This window comes from Heliangelus exortis, chromosome 6, assembly GCF_036169615.1.
Source record: "Heliangelus exortis chromosome 6, bHelExo1.hap1, whole genome shotgun sequence".
NCBI classification, from domain to species: domain Eukaryota; kingdom Metazoa; phylum Chordata; class Aves; order Apodiformes; family Trochilidae; genus Heliangelus; species Heliangelus exortis.
Window position 1 is genome coordinate 20,105,821 of NC_092427.1, and position 22,008 is coordinate 20,127,828.

General features: G+C 43.4%; 1 protein-coding gene across 9 annotated transcripts in view; it reads left to right on the forward strand.

The window, feature by feature from the left end:
- Positions 1 to 22,008, forward strand: part of COL6A3 (collagen type VI alpha 3 chain) — a 63,436-nt gene that overhangs the window by 11,204 nt on the left and 30,224 nt on the right. For 6 of the 9 annotated variants that reach the window (XM_071747069.1, XM_071747070.1, XM_071747071.1 and 3 more), the window contains exons 3-10: positions 2,481 to 3,083; positions 9,014 to 9,616; positions 12,357 to 12,956; positions 14,203 to 14,769; positions 17,402 to 18,019; positions 19,093 to 19,692; positions 20,318 to 20,920; positions 21,331 to 21,933. In XM_071747069.1, coding sequence (XP_071603170.1) covers positions 2,481 to 3,083; positions 9,014 to 9,616; positions 12,357 to 12,956; positions 14,203 to 14,769; positions 17,402 to 18,019; positions 19,093 to 19,692; positions 20,318 to 20,920; positions 21,331 to 21,933 — 4,797 coding nt within the window. The remainder of the gene's footprint in view (positions 1 to 2,480; positions 3,084 to 9,013; positions 9,617 to 12,356; positions 12,957 to 14,202; positions 14,770 to 17,401; positions 18,020 to 19,092; positions 19,693 to 20,317; positions 20,921 to 21,330; positions 21,934 to 22,008) is intronic. The other 3 variants (XM_071747075.1, XM_071747076.1, XM_071747077.1) reach the window with 3 other exon arrangements.

Below are 22,008 nucleotides of genomic sequence, written 5' to 3' on the forward strand. Positions count from 1 at the left end.
CAGCATCTTCACCATGCCTGACCCCAGTGCTTCCCTGTGGAAATCAATTGGGAAGTTGTGCTTTGGTGACTGGCTGTTCTCCTCTGGGGCATGCCACCACTTAACCCCATAGTACATAAACATCTGGAGTCACAGACATTTCTTTAAAGCCTTTTACAGCAAATTACTGCTTCATGCATATCAGGGAATTCCAAGTTCATTCCTACTCCAAGACATTTTTTGCAATCATTTCCTTCCCCCCCATAACATGAATTTAAGCTAATTCTATTATTGTTTTGCCTGTGTGACTTGCATGGGTGACCTAGAGAGTATCATTAAACATGGGAAAACATGTTACAGGTCCTAAGCATCAGATGATAATAGTATGCAAGTATTTGGATGATACAAAGAACTGCATAAAAGAAGTCATTAATTCATCTGATAACTCCATGTAGCATTAAAATGTTTAAGAATGCCATGGCTACTAGGCTAGAAATGAGCCCTAAAATAAAATAGAAATGTAAAAAAAACCCTCAATCCCATAGTATACAGAGTACATAGTACCAAAGCTGTTGGTCTGTGGCAGTCTCCAGGGCTGACCAGTGTTAAATATGAAAGTCAGCCCCAAGTTTGCCCTGATGTATTTGTTAAAGCTTATCTGTCTGTCTCATCTAACCCTCCTTGCTTAGTTGTGTAACAAGCATGCTTTTATTTGTTCTCCAGCACCAGCTTGTTCATAAACGTGCACTGAAATACAAGGTTTATTACAGTGAAGACAAATTATCCAACACATCTGTTTCCTATCTGCTTTCTCTCCTGTGGGAACAGCCCAGGCTGCTGTGATGACACTCACTGGTGTCTGAAATCTCATTCCTCAAAAAGATATCCAGGGTATCTAAAGCAGCTCTGGGTACAACTGCTTTGAGATTTCATTTGTATGATGAAGCAGAACATGTACATTCCAACTGAAAATGGCACAGTAAAGACAACCCTAAGGACCCCTAAATTTGTACTTAATGATGGAAAAATAAATCCTGGAGCCCTTTGCAATTTTGAACCATCTTGATGTTCTTCAAGCCTACACTGGCTATTGAGTTGCCTGAGAGAAGTTATGATGCCCTCCCTGAAGATTTTCTCTTCTGTCAGTAGAATTGCAGAATTCTTTGAATATCTTTGTGGCATTGTGATGTATGAAAACATTTACTAGAAAAAAACCTGTCCCCTCCAAAAAAAAAAAAAAAAAAAAAAAATTGGCACTGCTTGTTAGTAGCAAAGACCACGGGTTTATTCCTGGCCTTGCTCCACTACATGCCAGTTTTGCTACTGGTTTTGCATTCAGCTTTCAGAAGGTGAGAGCTGGGTGGGATTTCCAAATATTGCTTGTCGTTCATTTGCAAACAGTCTGAAAGTTGACTTGATAACAAGATTGGAGAGTAATAGCATGGAAACATCTCAGCATGCTTTGGGATCTTCTCCCCCCCTTTTTTGCATGCATACAGTTCTTGGTCACATGGAAGGTAAAACTACTTAAGCAAAAGGACTAAGAGCAGAGATCAGGGCATTTTGGGTCTGCTTTGGTAAGTTTCATAGCAAAAATGCTTCTGCTCAACAATCATATTAATGCCATATAAAAGTTTTTTTTGGTGTGAGTATATTTTCAGCAGATACTTGTGATCATCTGGGTACAACAAACAGAGTTGGATAATTGTGTCATACTGACTTCATCACCCTATTTTAACATGATTCTGCATTCCCTGATTGAATATCCAGAGTCCATATGAAAAATACAGACCAGATCCCTCTATCAATAATCAAGTGCATCTTGGTGCAAAATAATAACTGAAAAACAATCTATATGTGGCACAGATTGACAATTGTGCTGGTCAGCTTGCTGCAGAAATACCATTTTGTGTATGCTGGACAGTTGGTAACAGAGTCACAGAGCAAGAATGATAACCAAAACATTTTCAATTGTTTCTAACAAGTACATTTCAAATAATAATCATTCATGGTGGGAGAAGCCAATATATTCAGCCACCATTTTTAACCAGCAAATGAGCAGAATTGCAACAGAGAGGCTGAAACTTTCCCTGCATCTAGTAAATGTCTTTTTCCCTTTTTAAAAAAAAATAAAAACAAAAATAAAAAAGATTTAAAAGGCAATGAGAAAATCTTCCTAAAAATAAAACCCACCTAGTTCTCTTGGCTCTGTCTAAATACTTGGACAGTACTGGCCACTGATGGAATGGATTTGGATTCCAAAAATTACATCTTAATGAGTTTTCTCTTTATGGGCCAATAGCTCAGGTTGTGTCAATGTCAAACTCATATTCAATCAGAATGCAGAACCGAGAGGCAAACATCACCTGCTCAGTGAACATGTGTTTTGTTTTCTCATTTTCATGTCTCTTACCAGTTTGCCAAGAAACATCAGAACACTGTAGAGCAGCATGTGACCATCCATTTTAATGCTTTCACATTTTGCGTTTCTTTTTTTAAAGCTCAAGAGTCTGCTGACCTTATTTTCCTTATTGATGGATCAAACAACATCGGAAGTGTCAATTTCCAAGCCATACGTGACTTCCTTGTTAATTTGATCGAAAGCCTCAGAGTTGGAGCTCAGCAGATACACATTGGGGTGGTGCAGTATAGCGACCAGCCCAGAACCGAGTTCCCTTTGAACAGCTACTCCACCAAAGGGGATGTTCTGGATGCCGTGAGGGCACTCAGCTTCCACGGTGGCGAGGAAGCAAACATTGGTGCAGCACTGGAGTTTGTGGTGGAGAACCTCTTCACCCAGGCGGGAGGCAGCAGGATAGAGGAAGCGGTGCCTCAAATTTTAGTGCTGATAAGTGGTGGAGAGTCTAGTGATGATATACGGCAGGGCTTGTTAGCGGTGAAGCAAGCTAGTATATTTTCATTTAGCATTGGGGTCCTGAATGCTGACAGTGCAGAGCTGCAGCAGATTGCTACTGATGGAAACTTCGCGTTTACTGCCCTGGATACCCGTAACCTCGATGCTCTTCGAGAATTAATACTGCCCAACATTGTTGGAGTGGCCCAAAGGCTCATTTTGTTAGAGGCCCCAACCATTGTGACTGAAGGTATGTATGCCTTTCTAGACTTGCATTTGGATGAATCGATGAATGAATTACCTTTTACAATCTTTAAAAAGGTTTAATTTTTTTTAATTTATTTTTTTAAAATTTTGCAATGCATCTTTCTGGTTTGATTATGGAGAAGACACATAGTCCTGATGCTAACGTGCAGAAACTCTTTTGGCCAGTGGGTGATTTTTGGAAAACTTTGAGGTTCTTTTTGTCAATATCTGGTATGACATGAGTTTTAAAGGACACAAACAGAGTACGAAATAGCCCATATAACCTCATTGTGCTGTCTATGCACTTTGAGGTAAATGCAGCACTGTCAGTTTTGTAAACACTTATGTCATGTAAGCTCACATTATATATCAGTTGAAATGCCAACTCAGCTATAGACAGTAATTACTCCAAGTAGCACCAACCTGTGCAACTATCATCAGCCTGGCAGTCACCCAAGCAGAGGGATCCATGGCAGATGGCGACGGGGGATGAGATCTCTGCTGAGGCAGCGAAAGAAATCTTGCATCAAGAAAAAAAAAAAAAAAAAGTGCAGGGAGGGTGAGAGGGAGAGGGAACCTTGCCCTGAGTGGAAGAGACAGCTCCTGAGCAATCGGGGATGGCTCTGACCCTGCATGGGTCAGAGTGGCTGAGGCCCAGCTCCATCACGTACCAGAGCATCCTGGAGGGAGCACGGAGCTTCCTGGCTCCAGAGGCTGCCTTAACCAGTGGTTGTAACTCTCCCAGGAGAATGTTGGTTTCCACTCTGGTGAAAGCTGCTCCCAGGAGGAATGTGGTGACCCAAATGGAGATGCCACACAGGTGTCCAGGTCTCCAGCTGCAGTGAGTGATTGAGCTTGTGGGGGAGGCAGAGAGACTGCCTGTGTGAGGCTGCGATCAGGTGAATGTGGTTACAGAGCTTAAAGAGGAAGTAGAAAGGCTGAGGGGTGTGAGAGGGAGATGGTTATGGAGGAGCCACACCCTAACATTCCTGAGACAACTGCAGGAGTTGGAGACTCCACAGGAAACAAAAGTTTCCCTATCCTACTGCCATCAGGATGTGTTGTGCCAGGTGGCTGAGCAACAAGAAACAGAAAAACTACACAGCATTAGAGGAGCTGAGGTGGATATAGAAAAATGGATGAAAAATCCTCACACTTTATGAAACACCACTGACAATGAGACACCTTGGACCCTGGTTACCCACAAGAGCAAGACCAAATGCAATCTCCCACTCCCTAATATCAGTACCAACAACAGATATAATGTTTTAGAGTCTCAAGACAGTCATGAACATGTACAATGTAGTGAAGCTTTACCAGAAAGACTACTAGGTTATCACAAGAAGAAGCAACAGGTGATTGTCATGGGGGAATCTGTTAAAGGGCACTGAGACACCCACCTGCCAACCTCACAAAGAATCATGATCAGTTTGCTGCCTCCCAGGTGCAAAAATCTGTGACATTGCTGAAAGGGTGCCACACCTTGGCAAGGTAGATTATAGGCCATCTGGAATGGAGGAGCAGCCTGAGGTGAGTTGGCCTACTCACATGACAACAACTTCTGTTAATAAAAAGGGAAGAGCAGTTGTCATTGGTGACTCCCTTCTCAGAGGAATGGAGGGCCCTATTTGCTGACCAGACCTGACCCAGAGGGAAGGATGCCTTGCTGAGGTGAGGTGTCACCTAGTAGGTATCTAACCTAGCACATCCCCCTGACTACTACTTATTACTCATCTTTCAGGGGGGTAGTGAGGAAATTGCTGCAAAAACTCTAAGGGGAATAAAAAATTCATTTAGAGTGCTGCGGAGGTTAATCGGGGATTCAGGAGCCCCAGTAATCTTGTCTTCCATCCTGCAAGGTGTGGGAAGTGATGAAGGAAGAAACTGGAGAATCTCACAGATTAATACCTGGCTCCAGGGCTGGTGCCACTGGCAAAAGTTTGGCTTCTTTGACCATGGATTGGTTTATACCTTACTGAGTCTGCTGGAAGAGATGGGGTACAGCTATCCCAGCATGGGATAAGGATCCTCAGAGAGGCTTTTATCTAGAATCAGAGGGGGAGAGGCTGAACTCAGGACTGTCAAGGACAAGCCTCAGTGTGGTGTAGAGGTATTGAAAGCAATATCTGTACCACAGCTCAATTGTATATATGCCAATGCTCATAGCATGGGTAATAATTAGGAGGAGTTAGAAGCTGTAGTGCAGCTGTTGTGCATGATGTAATTGCCATCACAGAAACGAGGTGGGGTGATTTGCATGGCTGGAGTGCTGCAGTGGATGGCTACAGGCTCTTTAGAAGGGACAGGCAAAGAAAGAGGGGTGGTGGGGTTGTGTTATATGTTCAGGAGTGTTTTGACAGCCTGGAACACAGTGTTGGGCACAACAAGGTGGAATGTTTATGGGTAAAAGGGAAGGCCAGTGAGGCAGATATCCTAGTGGGAGCCTGCTACAGACCACCTGCCCAGGATAAAGACACTGAGCAGACATTTTCCCAACAACTCAGAGATATCTCATGTTCACTGGCCCTTGTTCGTGTGCGGGACTTCAACTTAGCAGATGTCTGCTGGAAGTATAGCACAGCAGAAAGGGAGCAGTCCAGGAAGTTTCTGGAACGTATGGATGACAGCTTCCTGTTACAGGTGGTAAGTGAGCCTACCTGGTGTAGTGCCCTGCTAGACCTACTGCTTATGAACAGGGAAGGGCTGATGGAAGGTGTAGTGGGCAGAGTTTGTCATGGGCACAGTGACCATGACATGATACAATTTTCAATAGAATCATAGAATTTTCAGGGTTGAAAGGGATCTTTAAGTTCATCTAGTTCCAACCCCCCTGCCATGGGCAGGAACACCTCCCACTGGATCAGGCTGCTCAGAGCACCCAGCCTGACCTTAAAAACTTCCAGTGATGGGGCTTCCACCACCCCTCTGGGCAACCTGTGCCAGTGTCTCACCACCCTCATGGTGAAAAACTTCCTAATATCCAATCTAAATCTACCCACCTCTAGTTTGAACCCATTCCCCCATGTCCTATCACTACCTGGCAGCCTAAAAAGTCCCTCCCCAGCTTTTCTGTAGCCCCTTCAGATAATGGAAGGCCTCAATAAGGTCTCCTCAGAGCCTTCTCTTCTCCAGACTGAATAACCCCAACTCTCTCTGTCTGTCTTCACAGGAGAGGTGCTCCAGCCCTCTTCAACCTTCAAAGAGGTATAACCTAGGGCAGGCACACAGGAACACATCCAGGCAGGTTCTGAAAGTCTCCAGAGAAGGAGACTCCACAACCTTTCTGGGCAGCCTGTTCCGGTGCTCCATCCACCTCACAGTAAAGAAGTTTCTCCTCATGTTGAGGTGAAACTTTCTTTGTTCTACTTTAAATGCATTATTCCTTGTCCTGTTACTGGGCACTGCTGAAAAGAGTTTGGCCTCATCCTCTTGACACCCATCCCTCAGACCTTTATAGACATTAATATGATCCCCTCTCAGCCTTCTTTTCTCTAACAGACCCAGTTCTCTCTTCATAGGAGAGATGTTCAAGTCCCTTTATCATCCTCATAGCTCCCCATTAAACTCTCTCCAGTGGATGCCTTTCTCTCTTGAACTGGAGAGCCCAAAAGATACAGTATTCCAGGTATGGTCTCACCAGGGCAGAGTAGAGGGAGAGAAGAACCTCCCCAGATCTGCTGGACACATTTTTCCTGATGCACCCTAAGATACCATTGGCCCTCTTGGCAATCAGATCCTATGAGTTGTGTACAGCCTTGCTTAAATGCTTTTGCTTTAATTGTGTCCATGAAATTAGCACCATGGGGTGTGCCTTCCTGTGGGTTTTGTTTTTTGCATTACTCTTCTCCAAGGAAATGTACTGCAGGGTTTGAGAGCTACATGAGGGATGAATAGAAGAGGGAGCTATTTCTTCCCAGACTCCCTTGTCTGCAAAGCCCATTCAATGTTTCCCACAAACCTCTATATAAAGTCAAAAGTTTCTAGGGTCTCTCTTGGGTATCTAGCTACAGACAAGCTGTGAAGGCACATTGGACATCTGTTCTGGGTGATACAAAACAGAAATTTCAGCCCTTGTTATCCCTTTGGAAAGCTTATTGGTTTCAGCCCTCTCCTTCTCCAAATAACTGATGAGGAAAAAAAACCTGGTTGTGTGGATAAGTGTTGGAAATCTCATAGCTCTGGCAAGGGGAGAATTTAAACAAGTCCTTGTTGCTTTGTGAGTAACTCTGTTTTGATAGCCTGGTCAGTCAGCTGCAAGACATTGGTGGCTCATGTGAGGTTGTATCTTGGAGAGGGCACCACCACATTTGCTTCATGCAGGTTCTCATAATTTTGTGCCCAGCAGCCCCACAGCGGGCTATTTGAAGCTTCAAATTTTGACAGTTGGTCCTTAATCAATTTCTAGCAAGACACTGCCAAAGGTTTTTGCATGTTCTGTTGGAGGCAGATCTCTCGGGGTCCAAGCGTAGAGGAGACAGCTGAGATGTAGATGTCATCTACTGGAGTGATTTACTCCTCGGGGTAACTCAGTCTCCTGTCACTTACCCATAATGAGAAACTTGATGGAGACCAGCCTTTGGGAGCACTGCTTTCCAGGGCCAGCTGGTGTCTGGCCAAGGAGGACTGCAGCCAAAGCTTTGTTCTTTGTTCAAATCCAAAGTAAATAGTCTTATGCATGAAGCCCTGATTAGCTCAGGGACTGCCCCTTTCCACCCAAGCAGGACAAGTGAGTGTTTGCTACCATTTGGCCTGAGGGGTGTGAGACACCAGTAATTCTGGCTCTCCCCTTCCCTAGGCTGTTAGCTGGGTGTAGCAGCAACCTGGGGAGGTGATGGATCTGCTGCCTTGGATCCTGATCCCATCTCAGGAGCTCTTATGTGGACAGGCAGCTTAAGGACTCTGACAGCATAACATATTGATGTATAATACTCCAGTGAACCCTGGAAGCAACACAAGGTTTCCTTTTCACTTCAATATCATGAAACCAGGGAGGTGATGGTGTGAATGGGATTCTTCACAATATTGGCCATGGCTCACTGCTTTAAAGAACAAATGAGGGTTGTCTAAAAGATGGTGTTAAGATTATCTCCCATAATGATCACGTATAATGCTTTTATTATAATGCTACACCTCTTGTTAAATCTAAATTTGCTGCACTAAATATGATGGTGATTTGGTTCTAATGCCACACAACAGTTTTTTGTTTGGTTTTTTTTCCCGAACTGTCTTCCTTCAGCCAGGAAACTGGAAAGCTAACTGTGCTCTTTCTTTGTTCTCTGCAATTATCAATCATGAAGTTTCAGAGATTACAACCTAGAGGACCTGTTTTGTTAAAGATGTGGTGACCATAATATAATTCAGCTCTTCCATGATTGGCTTAGCTATACCAAGAAAAATCATAGTTTTTGTTAGATAAGGAATAAGATGTAGGATGTGAAGACCCAAAATCCAGGTGTGTTGAGTAAGCAGAGACTGTTCTTTACTTGTGTCATTGCTCTTGGAATCTAATTCTTCTGAGACCAAACCACTCTCTGGCATAATTCAAGTGGCTCCTCTGCAGAGGCAGGGAGCATCACCTGCTTATTTTATCTCACATGCCAGCTGAGTGCCAAGATTTCTCCTGGTTGTTTGCCTGCCTTTGTTGTTTTGACCCATACGTGAATTTCAGTGTTAAATGTTATAAGCAATGCAATTCTTGAGATTCTTTTATGTTTTAGAAAGGGGAGACATTTGATCAGATTTCTAATTAGCCATCTGCTAAAACCTAAAAATTAATTCTGTTTGAAAGCAAGATCTTTTTCAAGGTGTCGAGAGTAGCAGCACTTCAACCAAACAAGAAGTCCTAAGTGTTGACTACCTGTTGCTGTAGAATTGATGCACAGAGTGGGGTGAAGGCTTCACCTAATGAAAGTTATGTTCATGTGTTACTTGCAGTTATTGAAGTGAACAAAAAGGATATAGTCTTCCTGATAGATGGCTCAACTGCTCTGGGGACTGGCCCCTTTAACGCAATCCGTGATTTCGTTTCCAAAATTGTCCAAAAGCTGGAGGTCGGGCCTGACCTGATCCAAGTTGCAGTGGCACAGTATGCTGACACGGTGAAGCCAGAGTTTTATTTTAACACCCACCAGAGCAAAAAGGATGTGATGGCGAATGTGAAGAGAATGAAACTCATGGGTGGTACGGCACTCAACACCGGCTCAGCTCTGGACTTTGTGAGAAACAACTTCTTCACCACTGCTGCTGGTTACAGGATGGAGGAAGGAGTGCTCCCAATGCTGGTGCTCATCACTGGTGGTAAGTCCAGGGATGCCGTTGACCAAGCAGCAGCAGAGATGAAAAGGAACCGGATCGTGACCCTTGCCATTGGGTCAAAAAATGCTGACATGGCAGAACTTCAGGAAATAGCCCATGAGAGAGATTTTGTATTCAATCCTAATGACTTCCGCCTCCAGTTCATGCAAGCCATTCTTTCTGAAGTGCTGTCACCTATCCGGACCCTCTCTGGAGGAATGATTATCCAAGAAACACCACCAGGTAATAAATTATCTTTTTCTAATTAAGGAGATATGGTTTACATGTTTGCCAGCTCTTATTCTATGACATGAAGAGATAACAAGGGAAAAGCATCAAGCATGCGTGTCAGCATAGCTAAGGGTTTTCTCTTTGATTTGCAAAATGTGTGTGGACAGATGAGTGAATTTTGTAGTGTGCTTGTTGTTACAGTTTTGTCCTTCCTTCCTGGAGATTTTAGTCCCATTCAGTGTTTTTCTCCAGCACTTAAAGGCCCGAATGTGAAAGACATGCTTTACTAGCTAGGTGCTGAAATCTTTTAGTGGAGTCTTTTTCTCTCACAAACTCTCATGGGTTTGTGTAACCTATGAACAAAACACACTGTTATAGTCTCTTCCCCACTTTGAAAATCATCAGTAGTGAATATTTGCTCAAGAAAGCTTCGAAGTTTCCTCTGAGTGTAAAGAAAATAAGCAAGTTGATTCGTGGAGATGTTCAGAGAAAGCTAGACTAGACACTGGGACTGAAAGGCACCCTTTAAGAACAGTTTTCTTATCAAGCCCTATCATGAGACTATTGCAGTGTTGGTTTTATTTTAACCTGTCTAGAAGATGGTCCAAAGCCCTGTGAAGCAGATGGATTCTTTTTACCAGGTCTTGCCATTGACACCAATAGACTTTGCAATCAATCCAGTCACTTGTCATGTCTTCTAAGGGAGTTTCCCTTGCATTTCAGGAGGTGTTCCAGCTAGATAGTTATTTTATACCAAATTTCTCAGGATTTCTTCCCAAAAGAGATGCTTGAGGTTGAATTGTTGCTGTGCTAGATCATATCTGAGCCTTACATTTCTGTCCCGTGGCATATGAACTTTGGAAAAACAGGACTTTATCCAGCTCCCAGTGAGACTCTCACTGGTTTATGTGGGTGTCAAACCCTCTCCACATTTTTTCTAGTTTCTCCAAGTAATTTAAAGTTGTAAACTAAAGCACAAAAAAAGCTGAGTTTTTTTAGAGGATCCTTAAAATAAAGAGCAGACATTTTAAAACCGTTTGCCAATACTTATCCTTAACTAAGATTAATATCACAGGACTTACCATTTAATAATCTTTTTTATTTTTCAAAATATGTTTCCTGCTAATACAGTTTTGCATGGCTATACACCAAACCTGACATTTTTATATTTCAGTGTAAATTAAAAATGTTTCTAAACTGCCTTGTTCTTTTGTTTGTTCATGTAGCTGCCTTTTTTTTTTTTTTTTTTTCCACACTCCTTTTGCTCTACTGTATTCACAGCTATTCAGATATAACCTAAGCTAGTAAGCCTATCCTACTCCATAAAATGTAACATAAGTGGTTTTGACACTGGGCATTCTGTTACATTTCAACTAGAGATTGTCTCACACTGGGCCTTGAATGGCACTTTTCTGGGAAAAGTTAGAACCACAGAAAGCCAAGACAGTCTGTAAAACTGGAAAGCAATGCCTGGACTCCAAAGAGTCCTTTTCTCCCTTTTGATTTTAATATTTCAGTATTTAAATATTTTATATATGGAATAGGGATAAGGCAAGCTAGAAAGATGGATTAATATAGCTGTGTATTCATAGGTAAATGCTTTAAGTTGAAAGTTATTGAACAAAATTGGCAATGGGCATAAATATATATCTTTAATAACTTATTTGGAGGAAGGCATCCAGAGGATGCATTGGATGAGCCCACTCATCAGCTCTCTGAGATATTATTTAAAGTTTTGGCATTTTGGTCTGTCATCTGGGCATGACATGTTTAGAGCAGGAAGTACAGGGAGCTGATACTGTGGTGTCTTTGAGGAGATGTTGCAGGGCTCAGATGCTGGTAGACAGCCTGGAAAGGATTTAACCTCAAAAAAGGAACAGAGAACTGGCTGGTTATACCAGAAGTGGGAAATGTATACCCTCTTCAACAGCTTGCAAAATGAATGTCTGACAGAAAAATGCATTTTTCTGCCTCAAATACAGATATCACAAAGGCAAGTGTCTCAGGCAGCCACTGTAACCTCACCTGGATCAGCTTTTATAAGCTTACTAAAAACTATTTTTAATACCCACTCAAAATACCAAGCAAACTGGTTACTTGGCAGAAGTGTTTTCCCAGCCAAGTGGGGCCTCACTCCAGGCTGCAGGACAGCCACACCATGGGCATGGAAAGGTCCTGCTGGGTAGGGTGTCCCTCTACATCTGAGGATGCATGGGATCACCCCTGTGGAATGGGAGATTGCTTAATAATGGGGTGATAGCCCAGGGTATCAGTACATACTTCGGGTGCCAGAAAGCAGAAAGGGTCCCTAAAGGTTTGTTGGAAAGTCACAAGTAGATGCGTGGTGACTTGCAGAGCAGCAAGATGCCTGCAGGCAGAATGAAGTGGTGTTCCACCAAACCCAGTGAAGCTGCCTTTTGCCAGCTGAGGATGTGGCCCAGACCATGCAACTCTGGCACTAGAAGCCATAGAAAATATCTGCTGTGAAAGAGTCTGAGTCCTATTGATCAATCTGACCTTCAAAAGACTTTTCAGTTAGAGGCAGAAAAGTGCCCTGCCCAACTCAGTTATTTCCAGCAAGGTCCTTGTTACTTCTGTGCTGATCATGCTCTTCTCTTTTTCTTCCCCCTTTCTCCTAACAATGTTTACATGTGTGCATGGCACATGCTGTGTGCACACATGGAAAAAAAAAATTTAAAATCTATTTTTGTTTTCTGTGATGTTTCATATTATTTTCTCTGCTCCACTGCAGTTCAAGTAACCAAAAGGGATATCATCTTTCTTTTGGATGGATCACTCAGCGTTGGAAATGCCAACTTCCCCTTTGTGCGGGACTTTGTTGCCACCCTAGTTAACCGCTTTGATGTCGGCAGTGACAAAATCCGAGTTGGCTTAGTGCAATTTAGTGACACTCCTAAAACCGAGTTCTTTCTATACTCCTACCAAACCAAATCAGACATAATCCACCACATGGGGCAGCTGAGGCCCAAGGGGGGGTCGGTGCTGAACATCGGCTCCGCACTGAACTTTGTGCTTTCCAATCACTTCACGGAAGCCGGTGGGAGCAGAATAAATGAACAAGTGCCGCAGGTCCTAGTCCTGGTCACAGCAGGGAGGTCTGCAGATCCCTTCTTGCAAGTTTCCAATGAATTAGCTCGTGCCGGAGTGCTGACTTTTGCTGTTGGAGTTAGGAGTGCGGATAAGGCAGAACTTGAACAGATTGCCTTTAATCCAAGAATGGTTTATTTAATGGATGATTTCAGTGCTCTGGCAGCTTTACCCCAAGAATTAAATAAGCCTATAACAACATATGTTAGTGGAGGTGTGGAAGAGGTTCCACTCAGCCCAACAGGTAATACCTATCTTTCTTCATGTTGACTGCATTAAGTTAACCTTGTTTCTCTTGACTGTTTGTTCCAAATGTACACCTTCACATCTGCCCGAGACCCTGAGTCATCGAAGCAGTTAGGGCTGTACTTAACCTTAAATACATGGCTTGGCAAAATCAGCTCTTAATTTTGGTCAGGTCATTGCTAGCACACTTCAAAGACAGCACTTTTGACAGGTCAGGACTGAAGGAGGATCCGAGTGAGTCTGTGCACACCAGTGACTACCTCAGGTGTTCCCAATCAGTTGCCATGTCACAACCTCTGAACATGCACTTTTGGGCACAAGGAGTGGTGTGGAAAGTGTGGAAATGTTGAAGTTGTGCCAAAGAGCATAGAGGAGCAAAGGTCTAGCCAGGTACAGGTGGCTTAATACTTCTGCAGGGCCAGTCTTTCAAAGTGCTGTTATCGGGCTGAATTTAACTCCAGGTATTCAAAGTATATCCTCCCACATTAAACTGCAAAGCTTTTGGCAAGATTAGACATTTTTAAACAGGTATTTGCTCAGTAATTCTCTTATTGTGGCTAAGTGTATATGAAGACATAAAACCAACCAGGATTTCTTATTATGGAAAGGAGACCATAAAGATGAATATCAAAGATGTTAAGACACAAAGATACGGGTGCTTGGTTTTGCCTTAGATATTCAATGAGATTAAAAGGGCATCAAACAGAAACAGGTAAAAGGATTTTTCTCCTTTCAAAATCATAACTCACCTATGGATTTAGATGCCTCCTTGTGTTGCAGCTGGGAGAAGTACTCTAAGAGAATACAGAAAATGCTTTGTGTATGTATGAACTAACATCTGTTTGTTATCTACCAAGCTTTTAAATAGAAAGAAACTTCCCTTGCTGTTTTACTTATTCCTGTATTATTGGCACAGTGCTAGAACACAAACATCACTGGCCTAGTCTGAAACAGCCAATTTATGATATGACTAATCTGATGTGATACAATGTATAATACAACTGTATGGTGCCTCAGTTTATTGAGTCATAGTCGAGATTTGTCCTTGCTTCCCTTTCCTTCTCAGATAAACAAATCAAAGCTACTTTCAGTCCTATGGCCTAAGTAGTTTGGCAAATGAAAATTACTTGCTTTGCATATTGAAATGTGGCTAATTTGCAAAGAAATTTCTAGGGTGATATTTAAGAAGAAAAACGCCTTCATATCTTTTTTTTCCCTTCTTTCCATTTGTGAATTTGTTCTAGAAAGCAAGAAAGATATTTTATTCCTGATTGATGGCTCAGCCAACCTCTTGGGTGCCTTTCCTGTTGTCCGGGACTTTGTACACAAAGTAATTTCTGACCTGAATGTGGGTCCCGATGCCACAAGAGTAGCTGTGGCTCAGTTCAGTGACACTGTCCAAGTTGAATTTGACTTTGCTGAACTCCCATCTAAGCAAGACATCCTACTGAAAGTGAAAAGGATGAAAATAAAAACAGGGAAGCAACTGAACATCGGAGCTGCGCTAGATGAAGCTATAAGGAGGCTGTTTGTGAAGGAAGCTGGAAGCAGGCTCGAAGAAGGAGTTCCTCAGTTTTTAGTCCTTCTTGCTGCTGGGAGATCATCTGATGATGTGGAGCAACCATCAGATGCTCTGAAGGAGGCTGGAGTTGTGACCTTTGCTATCAAAGCCAGAAATGCTGACCCTGTGGAGCTCGAGAGGATAGCTTATGCCCCGCAGTTCATCCTGAACGTCGACTCCCTCTCTCGGATTTCAGAGCTTCAGCCAAACATAGTCAACCTGTTGAAAACTATCCAGCTTCAGCCAACAGGTACAGGGACCCCCAGGCTTCCCAAGAGGCTGAAAGACAGCACTCACATGCCCTCCCTCAATTTGGTAACTGGGGCAATTGTGTCTGGTGATGTTTAAAATGATTATGTAGAAACTGCTCTTGTACTTGGATTTACCGCTGGTCAGACACTGATCCAGCAAAGCATTAAGGTCCAAACTGAATTTTAAAGATGACTGAGGAAAAAGTAATTTGTCTGGCTGCAAGAGCTGCAGTAGGCACTATTACTACTGTGTAAAACATGGTAAAAAAGATCTTGCATAAATTGATGTGCAGTACTGGGAAAGGGATAGAAGTATTTGTATCAATTCCTCTTCCATCTTCCCTTTTCTGGAGGAGCGTCAGGGAGTAAGCAGCACTGTAACAGGCTGGATTCACCCTTGCTCCATTGTTTCTTACAGGCTACGATGCCAGATTTCCACATTTTGTCCCTATGCACCAATAAACTAAATGCTCTTGAATCAGTTATTGTTATAAGCTCAGTAGATGAGTATGGATTAATTAATGAATTTAAAAAATTATAAAAAGAATCACAGCCACAATTATAAATTGACACTCTTTTACTGGAAATAGTCCATGTCCAGCTGTGTGATTTCCTGATGCATCCTTAATTTGAGAATTAACCTGTCTCCCAATAGCAGGTTGGGACAAGGAAAAGTGTAATGATATCCATGTCATCTCTCTGTAAAAGTCCTGGGCAGGTGGACTTAGAATCACAGAAACTAAAAAAAACCCAAATAAGGCTGGAAGGGAACTGAGGGTGCCATCTGCTACCTACCCTAGTGTCCAACAGGATCTTCATGTCCAGAAACAGTTGACATTGGTGTGGTCTGGGCTGAAAACACTCCAGTGGAGATTTCCCCAGCCTCCATGATCAATCTGTTCAGTTGCTTTTAGGCTCATCCATAGGTAGTTTCCCTCAGTGACAAAGCTCTGCCTTCCTAGTCATAGATTAAGCCTTTTCCATCTTTTTCAGCTCCAGGATACAGATGCTAGATACTTGTGGTTTGTGTTACAGCCTTTCAATTGCTTTAAGCTTTCCATGTACATCTTGTCTTGATCCTTGTGTCACCAGGTCACTTGTTGATCTCGCAGGCTTTCTACATTTTCACCCTTGTGTGTCCAGCATCAGCCTGCTTCAAATGGCCAGAGCAAAATGATCCCCTGGTATCCCCTGAGCATCTCTTACCTCATTCTTTCCATGTGGGTTTGTTGCCCTTCCTGCACTGGTACATGTTCTGCCTCAACACAGACCAACAGCAACTTTTGCTCTTGAATTGCATCCTCCCTTTTCAAACCTTTGCTGTCTTGTCAAGATCACTTTAAATCCCTTTGGTCACCAAGTATTGCAAACAGTGGTGCTAACTCTTCAGCAATAGCTGCATCCACCTAATTTTCCTAATATTCCTGGCTAGAGGAGAGCCACCTCATAAGAGTAGACATATTTTTTCTTCTGTATCTGCTACCAGACACTTTTGTTAGTACTCTTTTTCCCTGGCCCTGAACTTCAGAGGAAGTGTATGAAACTGGGATACACCAGGCAATGTCTGCTCCCTTTTCCTACCTCTATTGCTCAACAAGCTTTATTGATATTCCGGCCCTATGCATCAACTAACCAAGTTTCCAACATTCCTCCTAAATAATAAACTTGATCTGAAATCTGCATTAAGACTTCAGCTGTTCTTGTTAACTCTTTCTGTGTCCAACATTCAAAAGCAGATATTTCAGATTTCTTCAGAGGGACTGATCATGTACCTGCTTGTCCCACTTGGCCCTGTTATAAAAAATCCAACAGCAATTTTAGGGATACCATTCATCAGTTGCTGTGTTTGAGTGGCAGGAATGTTTTCTGCATGACTGAGACAAAGCTTTGCAGTTCAGTTACTCAGTAGGAGAACACAAGAACAGTTCTCTGATCCTTGGCATTTTAGAGTTTTGTTTTTTTAAAGAAAGAATATTTGGTTACAATGAGCACTTTTTTGTGCTTGAAGTTAGTAAAACAGCAAAACCAGAACATCAGTGTCTAGCATTTTAGAAAAGCATTTCAGCATTTTCAGTTGGATGTCTGGGCCAGCAAATATTTATTTTGTCTGAGCATGTGCAGCATTGTTTATTTCTGAGTTTAGTGATGCTTCAGAAAAGATTTTCTCTCTCTCTTCACCAATACCTTGTGAGCACCCTCTTTGCAGGATGACATTTCCTGCAGAAATTCAGTTTTCTCTGAGAGCAAAAAATACCCAATGCCCCAGACTCCTGTTGCATATTGCAAAGCCATGTCCCAGCTTCCCATGCCCTGGGTAGTGGATGGCTTCTCCCAGCCTCAGGTAGGAGATGGCACCCAGAGTCCCTTGGCTCCCTCTTTCTTATGGGTCTATGACTCTATGGTTCAGTGGTTAAGGCATGGCACATGTTGCACTGCAGTTTCCACTGAATTCTGCCCATCTGCCTCTTCACCAGGGACTGCATCTGATCGCAAAGGAACCAAACCACCCATCCTGACAGCTTGCTGTCCCATCCTCAGGATTTTGTATTCCTTTGGTTCAATGTATTAGGTGAATAATAACCACTGCAAAAGACAATCTCACTTACTTCCCTTACTTGTCTCAAACTGTAGCTGACAGAAGTGAGAAGAAGGACGTGGTGTTTCTACTCGATGGTTCAGATGGTGTCAGAAGTGGTTTCCCTCTACTGAAGACTTTTGTCCAAAGAGTTGTTGAAAGCCTGGATATTGGTCGTGACAAGGTCCGTGTGGCTGTCGCTCAGTACAGCAATGTCATAAAACCTGAGTTCTTACTCGACACCCATGAAGACAAAGCAGATCTCATCAGTGCCATCCAGGAGCTGAAGGTTATGGGAGGGTCTCCTCTGAACACGGGAGCAGCCCTCGACTATCTCATCAAGAATGTTTTCACAGTGTCAAGTGGCAGCAGGATAGCAGAGAATGTCCCTCAGTTCCTGATTCTGCTGACTGCTGACCGGTCCCAGGATGATGTGAGGAGGCCCTCAGTGGTCCTGAAGACGAGTGGCACGGTACCCTTTGGTGTTGGGATTGGAAATGCTGACCTTACAGAGCTGCAGACAATTTCCTTCCTCCCAGAATTTGCTATCTCTGTGCCTGACTTCAGCGAGCTGGATACGGTGCAGCAGGTCATCTCAAACAGAGTCATCCAGCTGACCAAGAAAGAGATACAGTCACTTGCCCCTGATCTGGTTTTTGCATCACCCAGCCCAGGTGAGAAGATGTTTGTGTCTGCACTGAAAGCCAAAAAATGATTCTAGCACAAACTAAGAAAAGCAACAATGGTCACGGCTGAGACTCCAGGTTCATCTTGGCTTCTTTGCTGATGTATTTTTTTGATATACTTAGGGTTGGCAGGAGCTCTATAATTCAGCTGAGCCACCTTTAAGCCCAGTCCCTTGAGGTGGTCCATGTTGTATCCACATGGAAGACCCACAAAGTGAATGATTAATCTTATTTCAAATTGATAAATTTTGAGTCCATGCTATTCCTCCTGGAATGGAATGGAGTCATTTAATGAGACAGGGACACCTTCACACCACTATAAATCAAGGTCAGCTTTCTGCTAAATGTAAGACCTGCTGATGTGTCTTGTATTTGTCACCCTCACTCTTCACCCTGGGGGTAGGAAAACTGGAAGCAGGTATCAGGAATAGGATCAGATCTTCCATTTCTGGTCTTTTTTGGAAATACAGGCAGTGCATACCTGTCATGAAGGGTATGCACTCCAGGTCAGTCTCTTTGAATTTCACCATCTGTCTCTCTCTATTCCTTCCCTTCAGAGCAAGCCTGCTTTCCTCTATCCTCATTTATCAGTGTGATATTCAGTGTGATAATTAATGTTCTGACCTGAATTACCACTGAAAAAAAGGCTTGATTGGGAAGCAAAAGTCATCCTGGAAAGACAGAAGCTGAAAGAATAATAGGATAGAAGGTGTCTTAGAGGACAAAGCCAAATAAAGATGGGTGGTACAGAGTATAAAACAATCCCAAGCTGCCCGACAACCCATGGGGGGAGATCCATGAGGAATTATTGTTCCAGGTTTCTCCTCTTCCCTCTTGCTTCCTTTGCTCTGGAAGCTGTTTTCTTGCACTTGGGGATGTGCCTAGCAAACTTATCTTGTCTCCACTGCCTGCTGGGGCTTCCAGGAGATATCCTAGGGAACAAATGAGTGAACATCTTCCCCATGGCCAAAGGCCAGGGTCAGTAATGTAGATGGTGAGTTTAGCTGCTCTCCATAGGCAATGCCTGATGTGTGTTCTGACTGCTGCCTTTTTTCCTGCAGGAGGTGTGAAGAGGGATGTTGTGTTCATGGTTGATGGCTCCCGCTATGCCGCCCAGGAGTTCTACCTGGTCCGTGATCTCATTGAGAGGATAGTGAACAACCTGGACGTGGGCTTTGACACCACCCGGATTTCAGTGGTCCAGTTCAGTGAGCATCCCCACGTGGAGTTCCTGCTTAATGCCCACTCCACCAAGGATGAGGTGCAGAATGCCGTGAGACGGCTGCGGCCACAGGGTGGTCAGCAGGTGAACATGGGGGAGGCCCTTGAGTTTGTGGCAAAAACCATCTTCACCCGGCCCTCCGGGAGCCGCATCGAGGAGGGGGTCCCTCAGTTTTTGATCGTCCTCTCCTCCCGCAAGTCTGATGATGACTTAGAGAACCCCTCGCTCCAAGTCAAGCAAGTGGGTGTGGCACCCTTGGTGGTAGCAAAGAGCATGGATCCTGAGGAGATGGTACAGATTTCCCTTAGTCCTGATTATGTATTCCAAGTCTCCAGTTTCCAGGAACTGCCCAGCCTTGAGCAAAAACTGCTGACTCCGATTGAAACCCTGACTGGGGACCAAATCAGACGGCTGCTGGGAGATGTGCAAACCCCCATAGGTAAGGCACTGTCAACACAGCCTGACTCTGGGTTGCTCTTCAAGAGAATGCTGCCCAAATATGTAAATAACTTTCCACCTCTAAATTGAGGTTTTCTTTAACTAAAAGCAAAGTTGTAGAACATACAAAGTTTTCTCTTAAAACTTCAAGATATGTAGAAAGTATTATTGATATATAGAAATTATACCCAAGTACCTAAATACATTATTATTATTAAATACATTATTACTTTGATTTACAAGTCAAGTACCTAAATATGTTACATATTTTGATTTTCAAGTCAAATGACCGCTTATTCCCGTTTATCAGCTCTCTAGGAATGACACAGAAATCTGGGGCAACTTGAAGCTGGGAACACTGAGAAATCCAAAGAGCATTAATGAATAGAAGAGATAAGGCCCTGAGTAATGCATGATTTGAGTGTTAGGTAGAATGTTATCACATCCATGCACAGTTGCACATGAGCCTTTTTGGAGAGGCTCCCTGCAGCACCATGCCTAAAGTTGGCTAAAATATACTGCACAGCTTTACACCATGTGAGAGCAGAGAGCACAGAAATCCTCCAGAAAAGCTTAAGCAAAGTCTTGAGGCACAAGTGATTTCCTCTCTCCTTGCTTCCCTGCAGATATTTCTGGTGATGAAAAGGACATAGTCTTCCTCATTGACAGCTCTGACAGTGTTAGGCCCGATGGACTCGCTCACATTCGGGATTTCATCAGCAGGATTGTTCAGCAGCTGGAAGTCGGGCCAAACAAAGTGCGAATCGGGGTAGTGCAGTTCAGCAACAATGTCTTCCCGGAGTTTTACCTGAAGACCCACAAGTCCAAAAATGCTGTCCTTCAAGCCATCCGCCGCTTGAGGCATAGAGGGGGGTTCCCTATGAATGCTGGCAAAGCCCTAGACTATGTGGTGAAGAACTACTTCATCAAGTCTGCAGGGAGCAGGATAGAAGATGGAGTGCCCCAGCACCTAGTTGTCATCCTAGGAGACCGGTCCCAGGATGATGTGAACAGGCCTGCTAATGTGATCACTTCAACCAGCATTAAACCCCTGGGTGTTGGAGCCAGGAATGTGGACAGGAGCCAGCTGCAGATCATCACCAATGATCCCGAGCGTGTGCTTGTGGTCCAGGACTTCACAGCACTCCCATCTTTGGAAAAGAAGGTGCAGAGTATTCTTGAAGAGCTTCCGATACCTACAACTGAAACCCCGGGATTTTTAGGGCCTGGTAAGTCTGCTACTCACCCTGTAGACTTTTCTGGACAGAGCACAGATAGAATTTGAATTATGTGGAAATCATTCTATCTTATGCTTAACATAATAACAGCTTTTAATTCCCAACTGTTTACTCATATTGCTTTAAGGAAGACTTTGAAGAGCTAGTTGAGCATAAGAAAAAACTAAATTTGAAATGAGGCTACCTGTAACAAAACCAAATAACGTTGTGTCAAGTATAATAAATATATGGTATAAAACCTTTATTCTTGTACAGATGTAGAATCATGCCACAGACCAAATAAACTAAAAAGATAGAAAGAAGACAAACACAAACCCACTTCACAACAAACTAAACATTTTAAATATAAAAGACACCACAAACAATTATTAACAACTGTGTTTTCTTTGTAATCTTTTCAGGAGGTAAAAAGCAGGCTGACATTGTGTTTTTGCTGGATGGCTCCATCAATCTGGGAAGGGATAACTTCCAAGAAGTTCTCCAGTTTGTCTACTCTGTGGTGGATGCCATTTATAGGGATGGTGACTCTATCCAGGTAGGACTGGCCCAGTACAACTCCGATGTCACTGATGAGTTTTTCCTCAAGGATTACACCACCAAACCTCAGATTTTAGATGCTATTAATAAAGTCATCTACAAAGGTGGTCTAGTGGCCAACACTGGTGCAGCCATCAAACACATCCAGGCAAAGCACTTTGTGAAGGAGTCCGGCAGCCGAATTGACCAGAGGGTGCCCCAGATTGCCTTCATCGTCACAGGTGGGAAATCTTCAGATGATGGGCCAAGTGCCTCCTCAGAAATTGCACAGAAAGGGGTCAAGGTGTTTGCAGTTGGTGTGAAAAACATCGACTTGAAGGAAGTCAGCAGGCTTGCCAGTGAAAGTGCCACAAGTTTCAGAGCATCCACGGCCCAGGAGCTGTCTGAGCTGAATGAGCAGGTCCTGGTTACACTTGAAGCTGCTATGGAGGAGAAACTGTGCCCAGGAACGACAGACATTACAAGAGGTAAGTGTGATCTTTTCACAGTATGACCAGTGGGTTTTGATGGACTTGTCCAGCCTGCTTGTGTTACCCATAGCC